Genomic DNA, 23,820 nt, shown 5'->3' on the forward strand with positions numbered 1-23,820 from the left:
TTGTATTTTGATATAAAATAAAAAATAAATTCTAAAAATGTATTTTTTTTTCTAGATAGGGCGTTAGCAGATCATTGCTAGCTCGTGTTCTACTTCCTGTTGGGTTGTTTAATGCCTACAAAATAAAAGCAAACGCTTACATTGCGGTTATGAATACATTTTTCTAATCGGTGGAAAAACGTTAAATTGTCAACTTATGTTACAATTTTTGTTATATCTAACATTACGACAGTCTAGATGTATTTTACCCTGGCTTAACCAAAAATATATTTTAAATGATTTTTTTTTATTTTGAAAACAGGAAGCTGTAACAAATCTCGAGTTAATTTTTCGCTGGAGCGTCGGTTTCATTGTGTATTCAACTGGATTGGTACTAGAGATTAGCGACACACAGCATGGGGTCACGGGTATGATTAACCGTAACTAACTGACCGATTTTATTGTAAAGGGTGCAAATTTGGAGCTGTCTCAGTTACAGTGTGACTATTTCGGGAACGAACTAATTAGCTAGCTTTCAAGTCAAGCTAGCAGACAAACACTGGTTCGGCTGTTTTTGTTTTGTTGTCAGTTCCAACCGGAAGTTCCTGGTCACTGCCAAACGTCTTCAGATACCCCTACTCATCGGTTACTTTGTTTAACGAACAACTATTACTTTATTGCTTTGTTTCACAACATAGGCGATTCGTATTTTGCAACTGTCCTTCTCTGTATTTTGTGTTAAAACTGGGTTAACTCCAACTTTCTATGGATAGCTAGCTTCCTAGCTAGGAAATGAATAGGACATTGTTCGCTGTTAGACAGTTTGTTTCACTGAGACGCAGTTATTGTTCCGCTGTCTGTCAGGTGATGACCAAACCGGAGGATATTGCCAAACTCTACAGAGAGCTCAGCCTGTTCCCATCTCTGAGTAGAGCAGACGTAGGACCTGTCATCACCTCTCAGTATGGAGGCAAATACAGCAACATCTACACAGGTAGACGTCATGTCTGACCCTCTGAGGTGTCCTGGCAACTGTGTGGTAAATTTATTTCCAGCGTGTTTGTTTCCCTTCGCCTGCAGAATGGAGCCAGCGTGATCTGGAGAGGAATGAGAATGTCAGGTTTTGCAGACAGTACATTGTATTCCACGATGACAAGTCTGTGGTCTTCTCTGGAGCCTCTGGAAACTGCACGGAAATCAAAGGAGAGTATGTACAATGCTGTTTAATCTACAGTAAAAATATTCTTCTAACTTTTAGCGATCTGAGCTATATCTCATTGCTGTTTTTTTCCATGTCAGAGTGCTAAGTAAGGACTCTCCTTCTGGTGAAATGAAGGCAGTTGTTAGAGAATGCACAGTCAAAGGAGAGGAGAAGCAGTTTTTGGAGGTGTGTTGTAGTCCGCCTGGATCGGATTAAGCAATGTTTTTTTATTATTATTCAATTTGTGTCATGGTTTCACTTTGATGCTTTATTGCACACATATAATGCGCTCCTTTGTCTTTGCCTTTTATGATTTCCTCTTGCTGTGTGTTTTTATAACTTTATGACAACTGAAATTTTCAATCAAAAATCTTTGGCTTTTTTCTTAACTTTTTTTTTTCATTTCAGATCTGGAGTAAAAACATAAAGATAAAGAGCATAAATCTGACAGCCTTGAAGAAGCATGGCAAAGTCTATGAAGATGGTAAGTCTTTAGAGAAGACAAAACATTTTCCCCTCTTTTTTCTTCAGTTTTCAAGTTTTCTGCTATGCCTATCAGTGTTAATCACACAGTGTTTTACGTCCTCAGATCAGTTTGGCTGCCTGGTTTGGTCTCACTCTGAGACCCACCTCTTGTATGTGGCAGAGAAAAAGAGACCCAAAATTGAATCTTTCTTCCAGGTGTGTCTGCAAAATTAGCAAATATATAATATCAAGAAGCAAATTCCTTGTTTGCTGGAATTCATCATTTTTTTTAATTCGAAAGATTAATTGATTGTCTTGTGTATGGCAATTTTAAATGCATATTTGTGCTGTTAAAAGAAATGTTGTTTCCAAATAAAAAAGAAATTTAAAAACTTGTTAAGTATGCTTCTATTTTGAAAAAATCTCATTTGTTTTGCTTTGCGTTTTACAAGCAACAGTCCTTATCAGCACTTATTGTATCATACCCCCAAAAAAACAATGATGCATTTTCTTTCCTTGATAAGATCAAGTATTGTTCAACGTTTACCAGAAAATGATGGTATGTAATTAAACATGTATTACTAATAGCTTTTTGATTAATTCTTTATTTTCTGTTTTATAGACCGAGTCACCAGAGTTGTCGTCAATTGAAGATGAGGAGGTGACCATCAGGGTGGAGAAAAAAGAGACTGTGAGAGTGAGTGCAGTTCAGTTTTATTTAAAAAATACAATGAATTTTGATTTTGCAGGTTGCGTCCTACATTGTGATACACTATTGTGTTGTTAAATTTAATTCCTGCAGGGGGAGCAGTTTGCCTACCACGAGGACTGGGGAGAGGCCTTGGTTAGTAAGAGCCATCCAGTGCTTTGTGTTTTGGACATTGAGGGGGACAACGTCTCTGTGTTGGAAGGAGTGCCTGATGACATCTCACCCGGACAGGTTATAACACAGCAGCGGCAGCAGCAGTTGTTTTAATACATGTGCACCTTTTGGGTGCTGACACTCATTTTTTTTTTTTTTTTTTAACTCCGCAGGCGTTTTGGGCTCCAGGTGACACAGGTGTGGTCTTTGTAGGCTGGTGGCACGAGCCTTTCAGACATGGCCTCAAGTACTGCCCCAATCGAAGGTTCTTCCAATTTACACTGATCACTGAAGTCCAATGTCTGAGTAGACCTATACTTAAGTGCATTTATATTTCTCTGACAGGTCCTCCTTGTTTTACGTGGATCTTACTGGTGGAAAATGTGGTAAGTGATGACTTGTTTTTAGCAAAAAGTCCAGAAATTTATCATTCTGTACACATCTACAACTGATTAACTTTTGGAAATTATCCAGTTCAACATTCCCACCCTAGCCAATTAACCGTACCAAACACAGAAATGTCTATAACCCAGTCAACTTTACAGACATTAAGCTAAAATTTGATGTGGTAGTAGGTGAGAGTCATCCCCAACACATACTCTGAGCGCTAACTGATCGTTCAAGATCTTTGTTCATGATTGAATAATGCTACCTTTTGAATAAGGTAGATATAAAAATTATTTTAAAAGGTTTTAGTACAATTTACTTTGGGACATTGCTGCATAGTATTGCTGATTTACATGTTTGTGTGTGTGTGTGCGTGTGTGTGTGTGTGTGTGGTGTCTCCATCAGAGCAACTTTCATCAGGCACCAGTGCAGTATATTCCCCAAGACTGAGTCCGGACCAGTGCCGGATTGTCTACCTAGAATGTTCTGTTTACGGCGCACACATGCAGTGCAGCAAACTTTGTATGGTAAGACAGAATAGAGCCTCTGTTCAACATATGCAGTTTAATTTTCTCCTCTTTGCAAAAGTTGACTCTCTTCAGTAAAAAAAAAGTTTGAATCAGTTACATTTCTTAGTGTGTAAACACACATTGTCACTGGCTGTGTTCTTGTCTTACATCACTTTTTTTTTTTTCTTAGTATGACTGGTACACTAAGAAGACCTCAGTGGTGGTGGATGTCGTTAGTAGACCTAGAGAAGGTGAGAATTTCTTGTCGTCACGTGAATGCCCTTTTTTTCTTTGTGCATAAAACCTAACATACACCTTTTCCACCGTTGTTCCTGTGCATTCGTAATGGCTTCACAGATGGCTTCACTGGCATCTACAGCTCTCAGTTGTCGCCCCGGTGCTGGTCTGCTGACAGTCAGCGTGTTATTGTCGCTTCTCCTCAGCGCAGCCGCAAGGTAGGTTCAGCTACCAGCAAATAGATGAGGGGGGAAAAAATAAACTGGAGCAGAGAACATGAGTCTCCTAAATGTTTATGTGTTCCATGTTTGATCAGATGAATAAGTTGATATATTTTTGTTTTTTTTTTAGAATCTTTTAGTGGTGGATATAAATACAGGCAGCATCACCTCTCTGACTGCAAGTTAGTCACTCAGTATACATTGTTGTTATTATTATTATTATTATTGTTTTTTTTATATATACTTAATAGGTTATGATCTTGTTTGTCGTAGAGTCTGATATTGGTAACTGGTGTCTGCTGAACATAGAGAGAGATCTGATGGTGGTCAGCTGCTCCTCTCCCAACTTCCCTCCAAGTCTGGTAGGCTCACTTTTATAAAGAAAACATTTTTGGATGTTTTCATTTGGTATAAGCTAACTATAGTGTGGACTTCCACATTAATGGAATCTTTGGGAAGAGTTTATTGGGGCTTAAATTGTTCTGTGTTTTTGCGTGTAGAGAGTGGGTTTCCTTCCAGGCAGAGATTCTCAGGATGAAGTCGTTTGGGTTCATTTGGAAGAATCTCAGTCAATGCCAGAAATTGATTGGCAGATCATGACTTTCACGCCTCCCCCAGAGCAAGAAAACAGTCAATACCGTAAGAATATTATTTTTAATCTGTTCTTTGTTTCTCGGAAGTCACGAGCGAAGGACGTTAACTTTGAAAGACATTTTTGTATGTTTCAGTCCCAACGTTTTAGAGGCAGAAGTTAGATTTGTCCTCTTGTCTAGTGCATTAGATTTCCTTATACCCATAAAAATTGTGTATTTGTGAACTATATTTACAGTTAACAGTTTAAAGAATATCACTGATTTTTTGTAATTGCCACAAAGGAATTGCTTTGTTTTAAAGGTCATTAAGTTCAAGAAAAATATAAGAAGACTTGGAGTTATTCACAAAAAAAAAAACCTTTATTTGGAAATATATTTATCTGTTCAACAAAGTTAATATTCACTGTAAGAAGCACATTGTAGAAGAACAGGACAGCTAATGTTCACTGTCTGTTTGTACCTTTATTGATATAAAACATAACCAAAATGTCCAGGCAACCCTGTCTTCAACAAGGACAAACATTTGGTAAGAACAGAGCTCAATATTATCGCTGCTGACATGTTTTACTGTCTTCTAGCGGGCCTCGATTTTGAAGGTTTGCTGCTGAAACCGAAGGAGGTCAAAGGCGACACGAAGCTGCCTCTAATTGTCATCCCTCATGGTTTGTTTTTTTCAATCTTGCTTTTTTAATTAATTATTTGTTATATGATGCAAAGAAAATGAAAATATTGATAGTATATGTTGTCAAAATCGTTGTCCAATGTCAACCTCTTCTTATACTGGGAAAAAAAACTTACGTTATGAAGTATTTATTTTTAGATTCAGTTCAGTTCGGAGCAGCTGCTAATAAATTAACATTGTTGTGGTTGCTATGACGATGGAGTGTTAAATTATATTCTGACAACAAAACAAACTAGTGCCTATAGCTCTCTTGGTCTATTAACATTTAAAATGTGTCGAGCACGAGCCATGTATTTAATTTGTAGCTTGTTTTCATTAGGTGGTCCTCACACTGTGATTGTTGCCGAATGGCTTCTGTCGCCCTCTGTGCTGTGCAGGATGGGCTTTGCTGTGTTACAGGGTAAGTTTGCTCGACAACATTTCATCTGATACACTAACAGAGCAGCCATTGTTTGGCGACTCGGAGTCGTCTGCTCGAAAATTCTCTTTTTAGCTTGCAAGAAAATCCAAAACCAACTTTTTTGTTTCATGGCAGGATGTAGAGTTTTCTTAATCATGTACAAGGTGAGAGCATGAATACATATAGATTTTTATCTTCTTATATAGTTATTTGTTTTAACATTTTCATAAGTTTTATTTCATAAGTTGTCACAAATTATAACTCCTGATGGTGAGAGCTGAGCAAAAATGCAATACATGAGCAAATTTTCCTCTTTTTTTTAGTTTTCGTTGGACCAAGGTTAGCAATATCCTTGTGCTCAAATTCCAGACCAGATCTAGGTTTTCCTGTAGCAAAGCAGTTCTTATCACCTAACCCGGACTCAGTGTGCAGTTCCGATATGGATCCTGTTCAGCCATTGTTTCACATCCTCCAGTAAACCTGTGGTATTGTGTTTTACGTATGAAGCAGTCATTGTGGGTTTTCAGTTCCTCTTTATGCTTATATAATCCATACAGCTGCATAAAAAGATGTTTAAATTGCACAACCTACACATTGTCCCGCCATTTCATTCCCTAGCCTTCTCATTAAGGCTGTGTTGATTAAATTTAATTAGATTTCTTTCTTTTTATATATATATATATCTGTCTGAAATTTCAGTTTTATAGCCCAACATCTTGTTTCTAAGCTAGAGTGGCCTTGTTTCCTCCATTTAATTATTTTCTTCACTCATGCCTCTCGACAACAAATAAACGTCGTCTCCAGTCGTATCAGAAAGTCAGTGTTTTCAGCTCAACAGGGAACAGCAGCCACTGTGTTATGGTTCTAAACTCACGTGGCACAAGATAAACTATCAGTTCCTAAATCACGTCCACCAAGGGTTCGCACAGTGGAAAGTACCAGAAACCAGCGACGGCTGGTTCTGATGGCTGGGATACCTGCTCTCTGAACACAGGAGAGGGGCGATGAGGCATTCAAGTGTTCACAACCAGTCAGACTGTCCAACATTGATTGTTCAGTTCAGTGTTTGACACCCAAGAAGTCTTTGCTGTCAGTAAAGGCCAAATACTTTGCAAGTGTTTAGTCAAAGAACTCATGAGAATCCACATTCTTCAAGTTTCTTTAAGACGTACAATTTGGCTTCTAAGTGTGTTCAGCTGTAGAAGAAAACATAATGTTAGTTTCAGTATTAATTCTGCTCATGATTGTGTGTTTTATGTTTTTAGTGAACTACCGTGGCTCTCTTGGGTATGGCCAGGACAGCATCCTGTCCTTGCTGGGCAACGTGGGTGCCCAGGATGTCAAAGATGTTCAGGTAAGAACAAAACCAACATTAGGAACAAAAACACAAAGTTGTATTTCATTTTTTTACCTGTCGGAATGTATTACAAAGCAAACACATATTGCCTGAAAAAGTACGTTTTGCTCCTGTCGAAGAAACGACTTTAAGTGTAGCAATGTGATACCATTGTATATGTAGTTGGTTTCAATATTTAATCAAATAAAACTGGTAGTTGCCATAGTTGTAAGTCCCGAGTCATGGCAACAGCACTTTTATTTACTTTTCTTGTTTCGTTCCTCTCTCTTTCTCCTTTAGTCTCCGTTTGGTTCACAGATGTCCGTTTTTTGCATGTTGTTTGTTTTTCTTCCACCAGTTTGCTGCTGAAAGCGTTCTGAGAAGCAGTGAGTTCGACGTGCAGAAAGTGGCAGTTTCCGGGGGCTCCCACGGGGGGTTCCTAGCATGCCATCTAATCGGCCAGTACCCAGAGTTCTACAAGGCCTGCGTGGCCCGCAACCCTGTCGTCAATTTAGCCTCGATGATCGGCAGCACCGACATCCCGGACTGGTAGGTCTCCCCGTCCACTTACCTCTACTCCTGTCCAAATTACTCATACGGCGGAAGTGTCCATCCTGCGCTAATAAACAACCGCGGTGTATTTATTTATGATAAGTAGTTTATTTAAACTTGTGTTCTTTATATTGCCGCTTCAGGTTTTGAGTGCTTATTAGTAAACCATATGTAAGCTGCTAATTAAATAAATATATATATATAGGCCCCAAAAACAAGTGAGTGAGATAACGGTTCTGTGTGTTTGAGCAGAATTGTGTTTCACAATCTGTATTGAGACCAAAGAGCCACGCAGTGATCAGTGTCTACCTGCTGCTGTTCTCCTGTGATTTTTGCAGGTGCATGGTTGAGGCTGGTTATGACTACAGTCCTGACCGTCTTCCTGATCCTGCCGTTTGGGAGCAAATGTTAAACAAGTCTCCCATTAAATATATACCTCAGGTACAGTATCTGTGTGAAAAATCTCTTTGTTTGCTGCTCATAACTTCAGTTCTTAATGAGATGTAACCTTTTCCTTTTAGGTTAAAACACCAGTGCTGCTTACTTTAGGGGAAGATGACAAGCGTGTGCCCAACAAGCAAGGAATCGAGTACTACAAAGCTCTGAAGGCAAAGCAGATCCCAGTTCGGTAAGCCAACTCAAGCAGGATTTTTTTGTTCTTCTTCTTGTTATAGTCGCTGTATAAGTTAAGTAGCTGCTGCCCCTTTGGTAATGCTCTGATGTGTATTGTTCAGGTTGCTGTGGTACCCAGGAAACAACCACTCTCTCTCCAAGGTGGACGCAGAATCTGACGGGTTTATGAACATCGCCTTGTGGATTATTCAGCACTTGAATCTGTGACGGTCAATTTTCGGCGAATCACATTAGAAGACACTACTTCATGTGATTTTTATTTTCCTGTTTTGCGATCCAATCTAAAGCCAAAGCATTGTAATCATTCTGCAGACAAAATGCACCTCATTTAATCTAACTTCTGTATGAATGGATAAATAGCAGTTTTAACATCACACTTGAATGACAGCGTCTTTGATTTTGTCAGAAATGATTTTTTTTACAGTTATTATTCTTACTTCTCTTTAAATACAACAAACAGTAAAAGGGCTTTTCATTGTTTTAACTTTAATGGGTATGCAATAACAAGGAAAACTTGTTTTATAATCAGTCTGTTCAAGAGGTAATTGTTCTTTTTGAGTAATTATTTTGTGCTAAGTCAGTTCTTTTCTGATGATATGTTTTCATGCACCTAATAAATGGATTTTGAATTACTTCCTGTCTGAGAGAAATCTTTGAATGCATCACAATGAGTTCAGATCGTTGGATTTCTTTTAAGCAGATAGAACAGAATTCCTTGTTGCAGTAGCACAGTTTTGTTTTCACCCTATATGTCAACGTAGTCATGCTTAAAGGGGTTCTTGTATCGAGAACTACCACAAAGGTATATCCTATAGATGTTTGCTTACTGCGTGGACGTGTTCACCACAGCTTTACACAATCAAAAAAGTTTAAAATGTGTGGTTTCAACAGAAATTAAGGCGGAGTATAAATACAGTTGTTGTAGAAGTATTGAGCATTTATTTATTAGCCTGAAACTGAGACGTCATCTAATTTTATCTACACTTCTACTACTACTTTCCAGATTTCCCTGTTAAAGTGATTGTCACATCGAGGTTGTGGTTGTCAAAACTAATTTGTATATTTGTATTTTGAATCACTTGAGGCGTATCTGCTCCTGATGTCCCTCATGAGTATGACGTGTGTCACATGGTGTGCATCAGACTGCTGCATATATCGCCACACGCTTTCACTTCTGCATACATGTGTCCTGTTTCTTTTCACTGCACAAACCCTGAAGACTTTCTTTTTTTTTTTAAACGTGCTCTTTCCACTCGGATTTAAAACAATGCTACGTTTTGTCCTGGTGCAAACTTTGAGCTCTTTACCTGCTATGGTAAGTACAACATATCTGCTGCATTTTGCCATTAGGAAATTATGAACTTGTAGTACGGCTTCGTGATACGAACAGAAATGCAAGGGTAGAAAATTGCTCTCATTTTCAGCAGATATGTATAATGTGATACTGGATATATTCTTTTACATGTATACATTTGTTAGAGTGCATAAATGATATTTTTTGAACCAACATTAAACAACTTGGTTTTGGTTTTTTTTGTTTGTTTTTTTCAGGCTTTGGTCAAAGTTCTCTTCCTCAGTCAGTTTTTAACAATAGGGAAGACGTTAAATATCAAGTTTTTCCCGTGTGACGCTGATGTGAATTCCACTAAAGTGGACTGCTCTGGCAGACCTCTGGTGTACATCCCCACCTTTAAGTCCACTTCTGTGTTGTCGTTCAATTTGAGTATGACAATGATAGAGAAAGTGAAGAATCACGCTTTTGCAGGCATCCCAAACCTGAATACTTTGGAATTGAGGGACAACTGTCTGCCAGGAAAACTGAGAACCCCAGGGCAAAGCCATTGCAAAATAGAGATACACCGGGAGGCCTTCAAAAATCTGCAAAATCTTACATCTTTGATTCTGTCAGGAAACAGCCTCACCTCCATACCTTTGTTACCTGCGAGCTTGCAAGTCCTTGATCTTCAGAATAATTGCATCGTCAATATTTTTGCCCCCTTAAACACTCCAAATCTTGAAGCTCTCTTACTTTCTTGGAACTGCTTTTATGCAAACCCTTGTAATCAATCCCTTTACATAAATGAGACGGTTTTCAGAAAACTCCCCAAACTCAAAAACCTTACGCTGGGGTATGATAATTTGACGGCTGTTCCTACGTGGCTGCCACCTTCGCTCGAGGTGCTCGACTTAAGAGAGAACAGACTCACAGAAGTCCCAGAAGGAGCATTCGCCAACCTGATAAATCTCAAGTACCTGAATTTGGAGTGGAACTGTCAGCGTTGTGACCACGCTGCAAGGCCCTGCTTCCCTTGCCCAGATAATCGTCCCCTGAAATTACATCCAAACTCACTTTACTCTGAAAATAGCTCTATCGTCTTCCTCAGCTTAAGAGGAAATTCTCTTAAGACATTTCCTGCTGGCCTTTTCACACCACTGAAGCAGCTAAAAGGATTGGACATCTCTGACAACCTTCTGGCGTATGAGCTGCAAAATGGCACCTTTTTTGGAGAACTGACAGCCCTCAATTGGATCAGCCTCATCTACAACTACGAACCACTGAAGACATTTTCGAAGCTGAAACTCTCCCCTTCTATTGGCAAGGTATTGCATTTAAAACAGCTTTTGTTGAGTGGAAACTTTTTCCAGACTCTTTCAGAAGAAAGTTTTGAAGTTTTGGCCCAACTTAAACACCTAAATTTGCTGGAACTGAGAATGAACTTTATTAGCAAGTGCAATTTGACCTCTCTAAAGAGGATACCATCTCTTACCACTGTAGTCCTCTCCCAAAACTTGCTTAATTTCCTGCCATGCTGCTCAACATCGTCATTTGGGATTGGGGCGCAAGACAGCTGTCAGAACCAGAACTCTTATACAGATTATTTCCAAAACAAGCCTTCTCTTATAATTGATCGAGAGCCAGTGTCTAGAGAGGATGTCTGGGAATCCCATAATTCAAATGAGCTGGAAATGAAGGAAGATGGTACATGTCGAATTTCATCACTGTGGGACTTTAAACACAAGTACTGTTTCAATAAGCTGACATTTGACCTGTCTCAAAATGACATTTTATCACTTAACCAAAAAGTGTTTTTAGGCATGGAAAATGTGGTTTGTTTAGACCTTTCTTTCAATTACATGAGCCAGGCATTGAAAGGCGGGCTGTTTGATAGCATGAAACATTTGGTATTTCTTAACGTTTCCTACAATAGACTTGATCTTTATTATAGAGACATTTTCAGTGAACTTAATGCCACACTGAAGGTGTTAGACGTTAGCAACAATGACTTTCATTTTAAAATGAAGGGCATGGGCCATCGGTTTGAGTTTCTTCAGCATCTGTCCAATTTAGAAGTGCTGAGTCTGGCAAACAATGGCATTGGGATGCGAATAGATCACCAGCTGAACAGCAGGTCTTTGAAGTACCTTTACTTCTATGGAAACAATCTGGACATTATGTGGGGTTCTGACAACAATATCTACATGCGTTTTTTCCAAAACCTCACAAATCTCAAATACCTTGACATCTCTGACAATAATCTGAAGTCAATCTCACCGGAAGTGCTGTGTAATTTCCCAGTAAGCCTTACGAGCCTGTGCATCAGCCACAATCCTCTGAAGTACTTTCCCTGGCGAAACATCTCAGCCCTCAGCAATTTATGTCACCTAGACCTGAGTTATAACCTCCTGAATCAACTGGTCCCAGAGGCAATACCATTCGGAGACAGTTTGTCCTCTCTGGACCTCAGTCACAATTACATTACGTTTATTCCTGAGAATTTCTTCAGTGAAGCAAAGTCTTTGCAGTATCTGTTTCTCAGTCACAATCAGATCAAAGAGGTGAACCACCAGCACCTCCCTGTCCCCTTTCTGAACAGCAGCGGCCTTCAGAGACTCACTCTGCACGAGAACCCCTTTAAATGCGACTGCAATACTTCTTGGTTTGCAGACTTCTTGCGGACCACTTCAGTGAAGATTCCTCATTTAATGACACTTGTACGCTGTAAATACCCAGAATCACAAGAAGGAAAGGTTCTACTGTCCATGGACCAGCGTTCCTGCCAGGAAATCTACGGCAGCTTGGCTTTCTTCTCCTCTTCCTTGTTCGCTGTGATGTTAACTGTTCTCCCTCTGCTGAAGCATCTCTACGGCTGGGATGTGTGGTACTGCTTGCAGGTGCTCTGGGCAGGACTCAAAGGCTACTCCCAGCTGCCTGGTAGTGATTCAGGTCATCGATACGACGCCTTTGTGGTGTTTGACACCAGGAACCCGGCTGTGAGGGACTGGGTTTACAATGAGTTGACTGTCAATCTGGAGAACTCAGGCAATAAGAGATTTTCCCTCTGCTTGGAAGAAAGAGACTGGATTCCTGGGCTTTCGTGTATTGACAACCTGCATAATGCTGTCCACAGCAGTGTGAAGACGGTGTTTGTACTGTCTAGGGGTGCAAACGGAAGTGAGACGGTAAATGGCATGATCCGCCAGACTTTCTTCATGGTTCAGCAGAGGCTTCTGGATGAGAAGGTAAATTTTGTCTTTTTCTTTTTTCTTTTTACTCATACATTATTTGAATGGCATTTTTACACTGTCTGACACTGTCATCTTTTCACAACCTCAAATTATCTCTGAAACTTTCTATTTAAAAAAAAAAAAAAAAAAAAAAAAAGGTTGATGCAGCTGTGCTGGTCCTGCTGGATAAAATGTTTCCGAAATTGAAGTACCTTCAGCTGAGGAAGAGGCTGTGCAGAAAGTCGGTGCTGTCCTGGCCGAGAAACCCAAAGGCCCAGCCACTGTTCTGGAACCAGATGAGAATGGCATTGTCGTCAGACAATCTTAAATTATATGATAACAACATGAGTGAAAGTTTTATGTAAACTCTTTTAAAGAGGGAACTGTTGTAAAACATTTTATTGTGAATCAAAAATCAAAGGAACAACAGAAATAAAACAAAAACAAATACTTCCCTCTGTATCACTTGAGTAACTTCATTTTATAATCATTGCAAAAGAGTGAAATAGTGCGGTGTAATTTCAACCCCTCCCCCAGTTCAAAGATTTCACTTCTCTTTGGTTAGACACAGGAGGAAATGAAACTAGGGATTATTTCTTACAAGTTGCAGATCAATAAGATCCTCGTAGACAACTGAGTCACCTGTAAATAAAAAAATAAAAAGAGTCACCAGTCATTCTGAGGGAGTTTTTTGCATAATGTTAACAGTAATTCTGCACGCAGGTGGTTGAAACTCTGACTGGAAGGTGAGAGCATGAAATAAAACAGGATGACTCGTTTTGGTTGAGGGTTTAAAACAGCAGTTCTCAGACTTTTCAGATTTTGACCCACAAACTAACAACAGGTCAGACTATTGCTCGTCACACCATGACAGCAGAAACAGCTTAAACAACTAGTTAGGATTTATGACAGCAGTTTTTAACATTGTATAACAATTGTGGCAAAAATGTGTTCTTAGCAATCATTCCATTTTATTTGAATTGAGGACGTCCTCTCGAGGCTCCTCACTTTACGAACCGCTGATTTAAAAAGCTTTTAAGTAGCACTGTTAAAAGTGATTGATCAAAATTATTGACCATCATTTTAGACTACTGACACTCTAATTCTTCCAAAACATTTATACTTTACTTTATACTTATATTCAAAATGTTCTGTAATATAATTACTATAAAGAGTCTGCTATAATAATGGTATGATATAATAAACAGTATTTCAGTTTAAATCCTCATATTTTTTTATTGTAAACAACTGAAAGCAAGTATCTTCGTTGGTTTGACAATTATTAGACTAAATTAGTTCATGAATTAAAACGTTTAATAAATATTTAATTTGAAAAAATACATTATTTATAGTGTAGAGGGTGTGTTCCTGAACATTAGTCTGTGTGTGTGTGTGTTAATGTGTGAGGACTTGAAAATAAAATATATAATACAGCCAATTGTCTAATTGTATTTTTTTATCTGCATTAGGTGGCATCTGTTTTACATAACAACTTTGCTGTGATAGTTGTTTAAGAGCTGGAGATAGTCACCAGCTCTGGAAAGGAGAAGCGGATAAAAGAAAATGGATGGATGGATGGATGGATGGATGGATGGATGGATGGATGGATGGATGGATGGATGGATGGATGGATGGATGGATTAGACCAATCAAAACTTGTGTTACATTTCAACTAGCAGGTGTCTAATATCAGGTAAAGCTAAAAGATTTTCCAGAGATTTGATGTTTGAGTCTTTTTTGGCCAGTTTCAGCTGATGACCCATTTTACTGAAGGTTTATTAAAAGCAACAAATCCAGTATCATGGGGAGTGGCAGACTATAGCCTGATATCGTGTTGAACTCGTGAGAACACATTCCATTTTCATTTTTTGTCTCATGATCTGGCAGCTCCAAAACTAGAAACCGAGTTTCTTTTTTTGTGAGTGAAACTTTCTGTCCAAAACATTTTTTTTTTTTGCTTCCCACTCATTTGGCAGAGGTTAACTGAACAGCTGGTGTAAAATAGTTTGGACTGCCTCGGGTTCAGTTGCGGAGATTTTTTTCATGAAGTGGCAAAGGTGACAAATGAGGTTACAGCAGGGGGCCAGAGTGTATTGTTGCAGAAATTGTTATGTATTCAGGTTTTCTGTCTATGCATATCAATGATAAAACTCACATAGAAACTCTTAAAGTGCTGTTCGTCAGCAACTTATTTCCTCCCCCCAGATTTAACAAAAAGGTTTGTATTCACACACACACACACACACACACACACACACACACACACACAGTACTGAATTTCCTTTTTAGCACCATTTAAAAAAAATCCCTGAAAAACATTTGAGATAAAACAGTTGAATGGTTCTAAACTCATTTTCACAAGGGGCCAACCTTGGTCAATATTTTTTGACAAAGCAATAAATAAATAAGACATGTTTTCAGATTATTATTTTTTTCTTTCTTCAGATTTCTCAGTTTGTCTGAGTCCTGGAAACTCTCCGGACTGACTCAGGTTGTGCTTCAGGTGTAGAAAAGCAGCAGCAGTTCGTGGACAATTTGGACATCTTGCAAACTGTCTCCACCGCTGTGATATTTCTAGTCCACTTGGTGGATGGAGCCATTTTGAACTTCAAAAGGACTGTGTGAACTCTCCTAAGATAGAAAATAAAGTTCTGTGCAGATGTTATTTAATTTCAGGTTTGTACAAAATGTACAAAAATAGTATAACTAGCCTACAAATAGGGTGGCAACTGGGGTGCCAAGAGACTGTATTTGTTTACACACTGTGCTGCCCCCTAATACCGCCGCTGCTGGGGTTATTATCACATTCTCAATCAACCTTTTAACGGTTTTTATTTTAAATAGTCAAATTTGTTGCCTGCTCTCCGTGAAGTGCCTGGAATTGAGCTCTGTTTAGTAATTTGTTTGTATAAAGTGATATTTGTCAGACTGGTTTAAGCCCGTTTTGCTTTCTACCTGTGTGTGGAAAACTGAACGGTCGCGCGCTGCCCCACCACGGCGGCTCCTGGTGGCGCACGCGCCAGCTGGGTTCAGCGCGCCCACGCGGCCCGATGATGATGATGATGGTGATGATGATGATGATGATGATAGGACAGGTCAGGCAGCTGAGCGGATGAGCTCGCGGAGGAGCCCGCACCGGGGGTGATGGAGAGGCGCCATGGCCGGGCAGCTGGAGCTACACGGTGAGTGCGCACCGGGACTCTATGCGCGCGCTAAGACCAGCTTTTTTGGGGAATAATAATAATAATAATAATAAAAAATAGAATAAAAAAAAAAGAAACAAAGAAACCGAAGTGAGCGCGGCACAGTTTTGCGTGGCAGATTAATTATTATGTAAGGTTACTAGCCGGACCTCATGTAGCCGTGTGCATATGAGCAAGAAACTAATCCTGCGCGCCGCCGTGCTCGTAGTAGAGCGGCTGTCCAGGAGCGCCGGGTTAGTTGGGTTCTGCGGTCAGTTCGGCCGTCACTGCAGCTTGAAAGTGGGTCGAACTTCTTGAGAGGAGCAGCTGGATAAAAAAAAAAAAAAAAAAAAAGCTGAGTTCTGGGGTGGTGACTCGACTTTTGTCGCCGCAGCAACAGCTGGCTGTCAGCTGAAAACTAGCCCAGACCGATTTAAAGTGAGGATGACATCTCGTTTGTTTATCTTCGTCATCTATGTGTGTGTGTTTTTTGTCTATGTTCAAATATGACTGCTTGACACGAGCATCTTGCCCTCCAACTATGAACTCAACATACCTCCATCTGAATGTGAATCATGCAGACAATGCCTTTGTAATGCGAGCTAACATGTTTGGGATTCCTATGTGTTTGGATTTTTAAATGATCCTGTTTTTTTATCAGCTTTAATATAATAATTGTATGATACCATATTACAAGTCTAACAAGAGTCTTTCACAGAAGGCTGAATTTATTGTGTCAAACAGTAATGGCTTGACAGCTACTGTATGTTATGACTGACAAGCAGACAGAACCAATCTGTCAGCTGCATCCTGCTCAATGACTCCCAGCACCCAATCCTCTCAGATTAGAGGAGGGATTATGATTTGGATTTGCCTCTGCTTTGTAGACTGAAGTCCCCAATAACTGATGGACTAGGTCATTATTATGTTTTTAGTTTCCAAAGGATTTCTTTTTTTTAATATTGCATGGTTTTAACATATCAAATCCAACAAACATCCCTTTCACTGCTAAATATGAAAGCGTATTAAGCAGCACATTTTGATTTATCCTAATGTGGACACAGTTTTATTGGGCTCCACCATGTAGGATTTAGCCTAAATTCTAAGTGTCTATTTTTGTCCTCTATTTTCTGTCGAAGCCTGAGGGATACCTAGGTTCGACCAAAGTCTGATTGTAATTTTGTAATTGCCCCTGAGGGACGGTAGATAATGAAGACCGGTTCTCCAATTCCCTTTGCAGACTCCTAAGGAAATAGCAAATTCACTATGTTGGTTTTTCCTTCAGACCTCAGCAGTCATTAAAGTTCACACACTTTTCAGCAGTCACATCAGTGCTGTCTGTGGTGCTGAAATGGTCATACTGGTCCATATCCTCCTTAATTTGCTCTGTAATGTGGAAACTGGGGACGAGTGAGGCTGTGTGAGTGGCTTGTTGTAGTTTTGTGTTCCCATGTTGTTCTGTAATGTGATTACTAGTATAGATGTTGGCTTCCTATACCTTAGTACTCTTACAACCCATTATTAATGAAGAGAGAGGATTACTCTGCAAAAATATGTAATGTTCTTCACTAGAGTAGACAACTTAAACTTCATTCTTTCAGTCGTTTTCATGTTTGACTGTGACAAATGTATGAACAAATTCTTGTCTTTTTACAGCCTCTAACATTTACGACATTCAATGAGTTTGTCAAATACTTAAATGTTTGGAAAAAAATACTTGTAATGTTTCAAGCACAAAAATAACAACTATCTGCATTGATGATGGCCCTGTTTTTCTATTTTGTTTTTGAATTTCCTTTGTCAATTTGTCTTCCTGTTTTCTTTTGTCTAGAATCCATGATGACCCGCAGTGTAGCTGAAGTTACAACACATCTTGCCTGTGTCTTAGGGAGCCCCATTGCCAAAAGTCACAATTAATTCCTTTGAAAAGGACTAAACATGTCTCAGTTTCATGTCGTACACAGCCAGGGATGGACAGGTGAAAGCTAAAAGGCCAACAAGTGGCCTCTATTAATCCTGTTACTTCATTCTAGTTCCTTAAAAGGGTATGAAAATATTCCTAACTTCACTAGTTTCTAGTTTTAGCAGTTTTATCTCCCCATTTAACAATGCCCATTAACATAAGAGCCAAGCCCGCGCACAGCAAGCTGTCTGCTGTTGCTAAGAGTAGTGGGCACACTGATGGAAGCACATCTCATTCACGCTTCTCAAGGTCTCCCAAACAGACGAAAGGCAAACAGGCTGTGAGCTCAACACCAGGATGTCGCTCAGGACTTGAGCCTGGCTGTGTGTCGGGGGGCGTGCCCGCACCGACATCTAAGCTGGCCGGAGCTCAGGGGTCGGTGTCAAAGCCCGGTTCAAAAATCAAAGCTGGCACAGCAGCAGACAAAGGCTCAGCTCGTGGTTCAGCAACAGCTCCAGGTGGTAAAACCCTGTCCATGGAGAACATCCAGTCTTTAAGCGCCGCTTATGCCACTTCTGGCACCATGTATCCCAGTGAGCGAGAGTCCTTGGAACCCTCTGGCGGGTACCACAAAGGCACCATGACATTAGGCCGGAGTACCAGCCGCTCCTCTTACACCGGCCGCTCAACAGCCACGGGTAGCAGCCCAAACATCACATCCTCTGGGATGCATCACATGTCGGACACTTGTGGAGACCAAGCCGTGCTGTCTGGAGGGACTTCCAGTTTGCGGCGACCATCGGGAAGGTGCACACAGTCATCAGACTTAGCCGGACGGGCAGAGGCTTCCACCTATGATCTCCAGGCTCAGCTGAGGGACTTGCAGAGGGAGAATGACAGCCTCCGGAGAGAACTGGAAGGAGGGAGGAATAGAAAGACGAGTCACGGCATGAACAGTGTTGATTTCTGGGGCCCAGACATAAAGAGAGATAAGGGGAGCCGACGAGAAGATGGAGTGAGAACCTTAGTGGTGAAAGACCAGTACAGGGTGAACCAGGAAGATATACAGGTGAGAAACCTGACAGATATTTCAACAAAGACATTGTCAATATGACTTTAGCTGTTTCAAACGGTGGAAGTTCCACTTTGAAAAACTTCCATGATTCATCTCCTCTGCTCATCATACCTCCCTCATCACACACTTTGTTCTCATCTTCAAGGTTACATTCAAAGTTTTTGTGCAGTTCACTTGTGACAGTGTTTACCAGACTCACTGTGTTTCCATGGGAACATGCACCAATGACATCCACTGAGGTGTTTGCCAGCTTTTAAATAAACTCACAGCTTCTCCTGAAGGAACGGTGACCAGTCTGTCCTGTGCCATCTCTCCATGGAGTCTGTCCCACTCAGTCTGAGGTGTTATCCATCTGTGTGCCTCACCCACTGCCTGTGGGTGAGGCACATGTCTGTAGTATTTGCTCTCTGTTTATATTTGCTTTGGTTTTTACCCTGTTAGCCTTCTGTTTCGCTATTTTTTTACATTCTTCCCTGTGTGTTTGTGTGTCTCCTGTTTTCTCTAGTGGAAATGATTTCAAAACTGTTTTTCAAGAAGCTAAATCTCAGGAAATGTTTCAGAACACTGCAAACACTATCCAGAAGCTCGACTTGCTGTTGTTGCTTTTTCACGACAACATACAAAACTTTAATTACTTCTGCAGTCTCCTGCTGTAACCAAGCTGCCTCCTCTGCATTGGTATTTATAGCATTTTTTTTTTCATTTCACATTGTCACAAAGTGTGGAGACACTGTGACACGTGCATGACACATTCGCATACACAACTTCTTGTTTTAAAACAAAAACAGTGTATGAAAACATGAGTTTGAGAAGAAAAAGAGCATTAATTAGATACTAAAGATGTGCACAACCTTCTTTACCACTAACAATAAGTAAATCTTGTGAGTTTAACAAGTTTATACAGAAAAGAATGTAACTTTTTATACAATCAGCTTTCATTCAGTCTGTTGTTTTACAAATAATTCAGTAGTTTATGTAGTCACTAGCAAATAATATATAATACCAAACATAAAACTATTCTTCTTTCTCATTTTGTCTACTTGTATCTTCGTTTACCTTTGGTCAGACACATACACGTGCAGCTGTTCAGCTCCAGTAGTTCACAGTATTGATTAGGCAACTCATTGAACTGCTACCACATATTTCCCTCAGCGTTAATCACTGCCGTGTCTTACTCTGTTTGCAATCCAGTCAGAAAAACAAAAATCCAAAGCGAAGATAGCGGTCACCTCTATTGCTACGTCTCTCCAGCCTGCTGTCTTATCCTCTTCATTTCCCTTTGTCGCCTCCAATGTCCTGCATTTGTTTTTCTGCTTTGTTTCTTTTTTTTCCCCCGACTCTTTAAGAACGAGTTCAGTCTGACAGGAGAACTTGGTAATTAGCATAAAGAATGTCACCTTTTCTCTCAGCTGCAGACATCAGAGTTCCCCCCCTGACCATCTGCTTGTTTGGTGTTTGTGTGAATGTGTGCGTGTGTGTGTGTGTTCACATATGCGTCTGAGTTGTGTATGTGTCAGAGTGGAGGATGGTCCTCCCACTCTAACTTAATATTCAGTGCTGGATGTTGAATTGATTATCTGTGTGCTCCCTCGCCTCTGTCCTACATTTCAACTCTGTCCTTGGAACTCCACACCCTCCGGACGCGAACACAGAAATCAGAATATTTGAACGAAAAAAATGAATAATAGCTTCACACAAGTGAATTCTTTCAGTGACCTTGAGCTTTAAGGTGAATGCAAATGGGTGTGTTTTTATTTACCTTTGCTCTAAAATCTTTTCCTTCTCATCATGATAGTGTGGAGAGCATTTACATGGCAAGAGAGGAGATCATTTTCAGAACACTGGTGTTATGCAGTTTATTTCTTCCTGCCATATAGTTTCTATTTGTAGACCTAATTAAATGACAAGTCATGCTTACTATGATAGGTGATAAAGAAACAATGTTCTTTTTCTTGTAACTTTGTTAACTTTACTGTATTTCTGCCTCTTTGTTCTTATAAGGACTTCCTTTTCAGTAGACTTTAACATAACTCTAAAGCAATCAGCCTAATCGCTTGTTCTTCACAAACATCAGTGTTCAGAAGCTTCTCTCAATGTCAATTTGAATTACTTATTCATTAAATACATTTTCACTAGTATTTATTATTGTATATTAAAGTTTCAGTGCGGCACTCTGAATGAAATGTGTTTATAGAGTTCACAAAACCAGTTGGGTTTTATTGTTTTATTCTCCTCTCTTATCATTTGAATTTGCATTGTTAATATCAGATGCCCTGAATTTCATACAGAATTCATTCTATATGAAGGTTAGATTGGCAACATGCTGGCAACATGTCATTTCTTAGTAATTAGCAGACTCATCACCATCTTTCCTTTTTACTTTCTGTAATCAGTTTTCTGCTTGTTTGTCTTCTTGAAAAGAAAAAAAAATACTTCAACACATTTGGTTGCCTTGCTTTCCAGCCTCTTTTGTCTTGCATCTCTTGATGTCCTTGGTTCTCCTTTTAAAACACTTTTTTTTTATCTGTGTAAGGAGATGAAACTCATTGGCTAAGGCAACTTTGACTTTGTGGGAGGGAGAAGCTGCTTCAGGTGGGAGCATCCATTTGATTTATCGTTACCCTGAGGTTGTTCAGTCACAAGTGTAGGAGCCAGTACACATCGAGCATATAAATCGACGTGACGATAGCCAGAGTCGACTTTGTTTTGTTATTGTGTGAATCCGTTCTGGCAGTAAAAATATTAGGAATATTAGGGAAAAGGGATTCTGTAAATTAATTGTAAATCTCAGAGGCAAACTTCATCATTTGACACCGTATGTAAAAGAATGTTACAGCAAAAAGATCATAAACTCACTGTGGAGTATCATAAGACCGATACTTTTTACTTCTTCGGTCTCTGAGCATCAAATTTTAGGGACAGTACACAAAAAAACCTTACAAAACTAGGAATCATTTTGTACAAAAATCCCCCCAAAATATGGAAAGACTCAAAGATGCTATGAAAAGCAGCAGCAATTTAGCATCGTGATCTTACTAAGAACTGATTGTGTAAACTTTTAATAATGGAAAAACTAAGGTTTCATTTTCAGTTTTGTAACTTTTAAAATTTTGGTCCAGTTTTACTTGCTAAGCAGTTCCACTCTCCGCTAAGTTATATTTTACTATCAAGTGGCACACTTTGAAGTATATAAATTCATCTTGACTAATATAATAAATTATAGGTGTTGTATTATAAAGCATTTTTTAAACAATAATTTCTTTTAAACTAGAAATGGGTTTTTACATAAATTTTTATCCCCATTTGTGCTGCCTTTCCTTCCTTCATGTTTTTTTTTTCATTGCATCCAAACTCATTCTTCCCTCTACATTATCTTAGATGTTCTACCTTTAATTCCAAGAGAATTTCTGCCCTCTTCTGGCCAAACCGTGTAACTGTCATCCAGCAGTTTTACAAACTAAGATGACTGAGGAAATGTATATGATGGTTTAAAATTCAGAGGCTTTATGTTTGTCTGTGTGTCTCCTTCATCACATCTTTCTGCTGCAGTCAGAAGATATCAGAAGATACAAGGTCTGTTTTCATGTGTCATACCAGTTTTTTATCTATGCTTGGGATTTTTTTGTCACTTGGATTCAGATTTGGCATTGATAACTGAACAAGATCTTACTGTCTTTATAGCAACTTCCATTAAGTGTTCAGGAGCTACAAGAGGAGCTTAAAGCTCACAGAGAGATGAACAGTCGCCTGCGGCAACAGCGGCACCAGGGCAACTCCTATCGAGAACACCACATAGATCAGGAGTTCAGGGGAGGATTGAGCCCTGAACACAGCCCCAGACAAAGTCCCATAAACCTGCACAGTCCTGCACCAAAGAACAGCCCCAAGGCTAGCCCATCCAACACTTACAACCCAAGGCAACAAGAAGCTGACATCATCATCCACAGCCCTGGGTACGGCTGTAACTCTGCAGCGGCCACGCAGAGACTGAGCCCAGCCAGCACCCTTCAGCCTGGCCAGAGGAACAGTCCAAATCAGCCACTCTACAGTCCCAGCCAAGGTCCAGCAGCAGGACCCAGTTCTGGCTCCCTTCGGCCCTGCAGCCCCTGTCAGGTGCCTGGGTGCGATGGCTATTCCTCACCTCCTCCCTTGGACCCATCGGAGGAGAACTTCTTCAGGCTGCAGTCGGAGCACGAGCGGCAAGCCAAGGAGCTTTCTCAGCTGAGGAAGACCATGGAGGACATGGAGGTCAGAATCGACTCTCAGAAGCAGACTCTGGGGGCTCGGGACGAGAGCATTCAGAGGCTGCTGGAGATGCTTCAGGGTCAAAGTCAGGGACAGTGGGGCCGGGGACAGCGGACAGGGATAATAACCATGGCAGCACAGGAGGCCGAAACCCAGCTGGAGAACTTGCATTTGAAAGAGGTGGGTTTTTCTTCTTCAGATTTCTTACAGCAATGACTAAACCTTATTTCTCTCAGGATCATTTTAAAAATCCACCACCACCTGTTCTTTTTATAAACCAAGTGTCTATTATACAGTATTATGAGTTAAACAAGACAGCATGTGATCTTCATCCTATCATGGAGTTTGCATTTTAATGATGAACTTTTTTTGTTGTTGTTCCTTTTATTACATAGAATCAATTTTTTCCCCATTTACTTCGATATATATATCCAGGGGTGGAAATTAGCACCCGCCACCGGCCAAATGCGGGTAAATATTTGAAGCGGCGGGTGAATTTGATCATCACACATGCCACTGTGGCGGGTTGGCAATTTGAACAGAAAAGGTGTTATTTGTCCTCTTGACATATAGGGGGCAGTAATGTGCTCGAGTTGCTGCTGTTACGTCGAGCCCTGTTCCCCCATCAGATACGGTTCCCCCTGCGTCTCCATAAATAATGACTTATCTATTAACAGAATTGTTTAGAGGGTCAAACATTTCTCATTAAAAAAACAAAAAAAAACCCCCATCATTCTTTTAAAACTAAAATGTGCTAATAATATCATAATACAGAGGAATAAACACAGGTAAGGAGTTGTTGGTAAATTATTTTTGTCCTGTGTTTTAGAGGGGGAACCGATTATTTCAGAC

The 23,820-nt window shown here is 40.0% G+C and overlaps 3 protein-coding genes across 6 annotated transcripts in view; all 3 read left to right on the forward strand.

The window, feature by feature from the left end:
• The first annotated feature begins 311 nt into the window (after window positions 1-311).
• On the forward strand, window positions 312-8,690 carry apeh (acylaminoacyl-peptide hydrolase). Of its 2 annotated transcripts, XM_017415165.3 has the most exons (23): window positions 312-407; window positions 844-973; window positions 1,060-1,186; window positions 1,279-1,366; window positions 1,589-1,664; window positions 1,770-1,861; window positions 2,268-2,342; window positions 2,448-2,585; window positions 2,681-2,772; window positions 2,853-2,893; window positions 3,300-3,421; window positions 3,594-3,654; window positions 3,761-3,858; window positions 3,992-4,043; window positions 4,135-4,223; window positions 4,362-4,500; window positions 5,033-5,116; window positions 5,456-5,536; window positions 6,802-6,890; window positions 7,231-7,421; window positions 7,763-7,865; window positions 7,946-8,052; window positions 8,159-8,690. In XM_017415165.3, exons 1-23 carry the CDS (start codon window positions 396-398, stop codon window positions 8,262-8,264), a joined length of 2,193 nt encoding a protein of 730 aa, XP_017270654.1. In that variant the 5' UTR covers window positions 312-395; the 3' UTR covers window positions 8,265-8,690. The 2 variants fall into 2 exon arrangements, with proteins under 2 accessions (XP_017270654.1, XP_017270653.1); XM_017415164.3 differs by lacking the exon at window positions 312-407 and having other exon boundaries at window positions 423-973.
• Window positions 8,691-9,213: 523 nt separating this feature from the next.
• tlr9 (toll-like receptor 9) lies at window positions 9,214-13,996 on the forward strand. 2 transcript variants are annotated; one of them, XM_017415163.3, is made up of 3 exons: window positions 9,214-9,372; window positions 9,609-12,578; window positions 12,722-13,996. In XM_017415163.3, exons 1-3 carry the CDS (start codon window positions 9,325-9,327, stop codon window positions 12,926-12,928), a joined length of 3,225 nt encoding a protein of 1,074 aa, XP_017270652.1. In that variant the 5' UTR covers window positions 9,214-9,324; the 3' UTR covers window positions 12,929-13,996. The 2 variants fall into 2 exon arrangements, with proteins under 2 accessions (XP_017270652.1, XP_037832966.1); XM_037977038.1 differs by having other exon boundaries at window positions 9,215-12,578.
• A 189-nt stretch (window positions 13,997-14,185) lies between these two features.
• Window positions 14,186-23,820, forward strand: part of LOC108235277 (ERC protein 2) — a 141,053-nt gene continuing 131,418 nt past the window's right edge. The window contains exons 1-3 of one of the 2 annotated variants that reach the window (XM_037977067.1): window positions 14,186-15,745; window positions 17,577-18,717; window positions 22,405-23,148. In XM_037977067.1, the coding sequence (XP_037832995.1) occupies window positions 17,854-18,717; window positions 22,405-23,148 (1,608 nt within the window). In that variant the 5' untranslated portion in view covers window positions 14,186-15,745; window positions 17,577-17,853. Of the gene's footprint in view, window positions 15,746-16,098; window positions 18,718-22,404; window positions 23,149-23,820 lie in introns of those variants that run through there. The other variant, XM_037977068.1, reaches the window with a different exon arrangement.

The sequence above is a fragment of the Kryptolebias marmoratus genome, linkage group LG8 (assembly GCF_001649575.2).
Source record: "Kryptolebias marmoratus isolate JLee-2015 linkage group LG8, ASM164957v2, whole genome shotgun sequence".
In the NCBI taxonomy this organism is placed as follows: domain Eukaryota; kingdom Metazoa; phylum Chordata; class Actinopteri; order Cyprinodontiformes; family Rivulidae; genus Kryptolebias; species Kryptolebias marmoratus.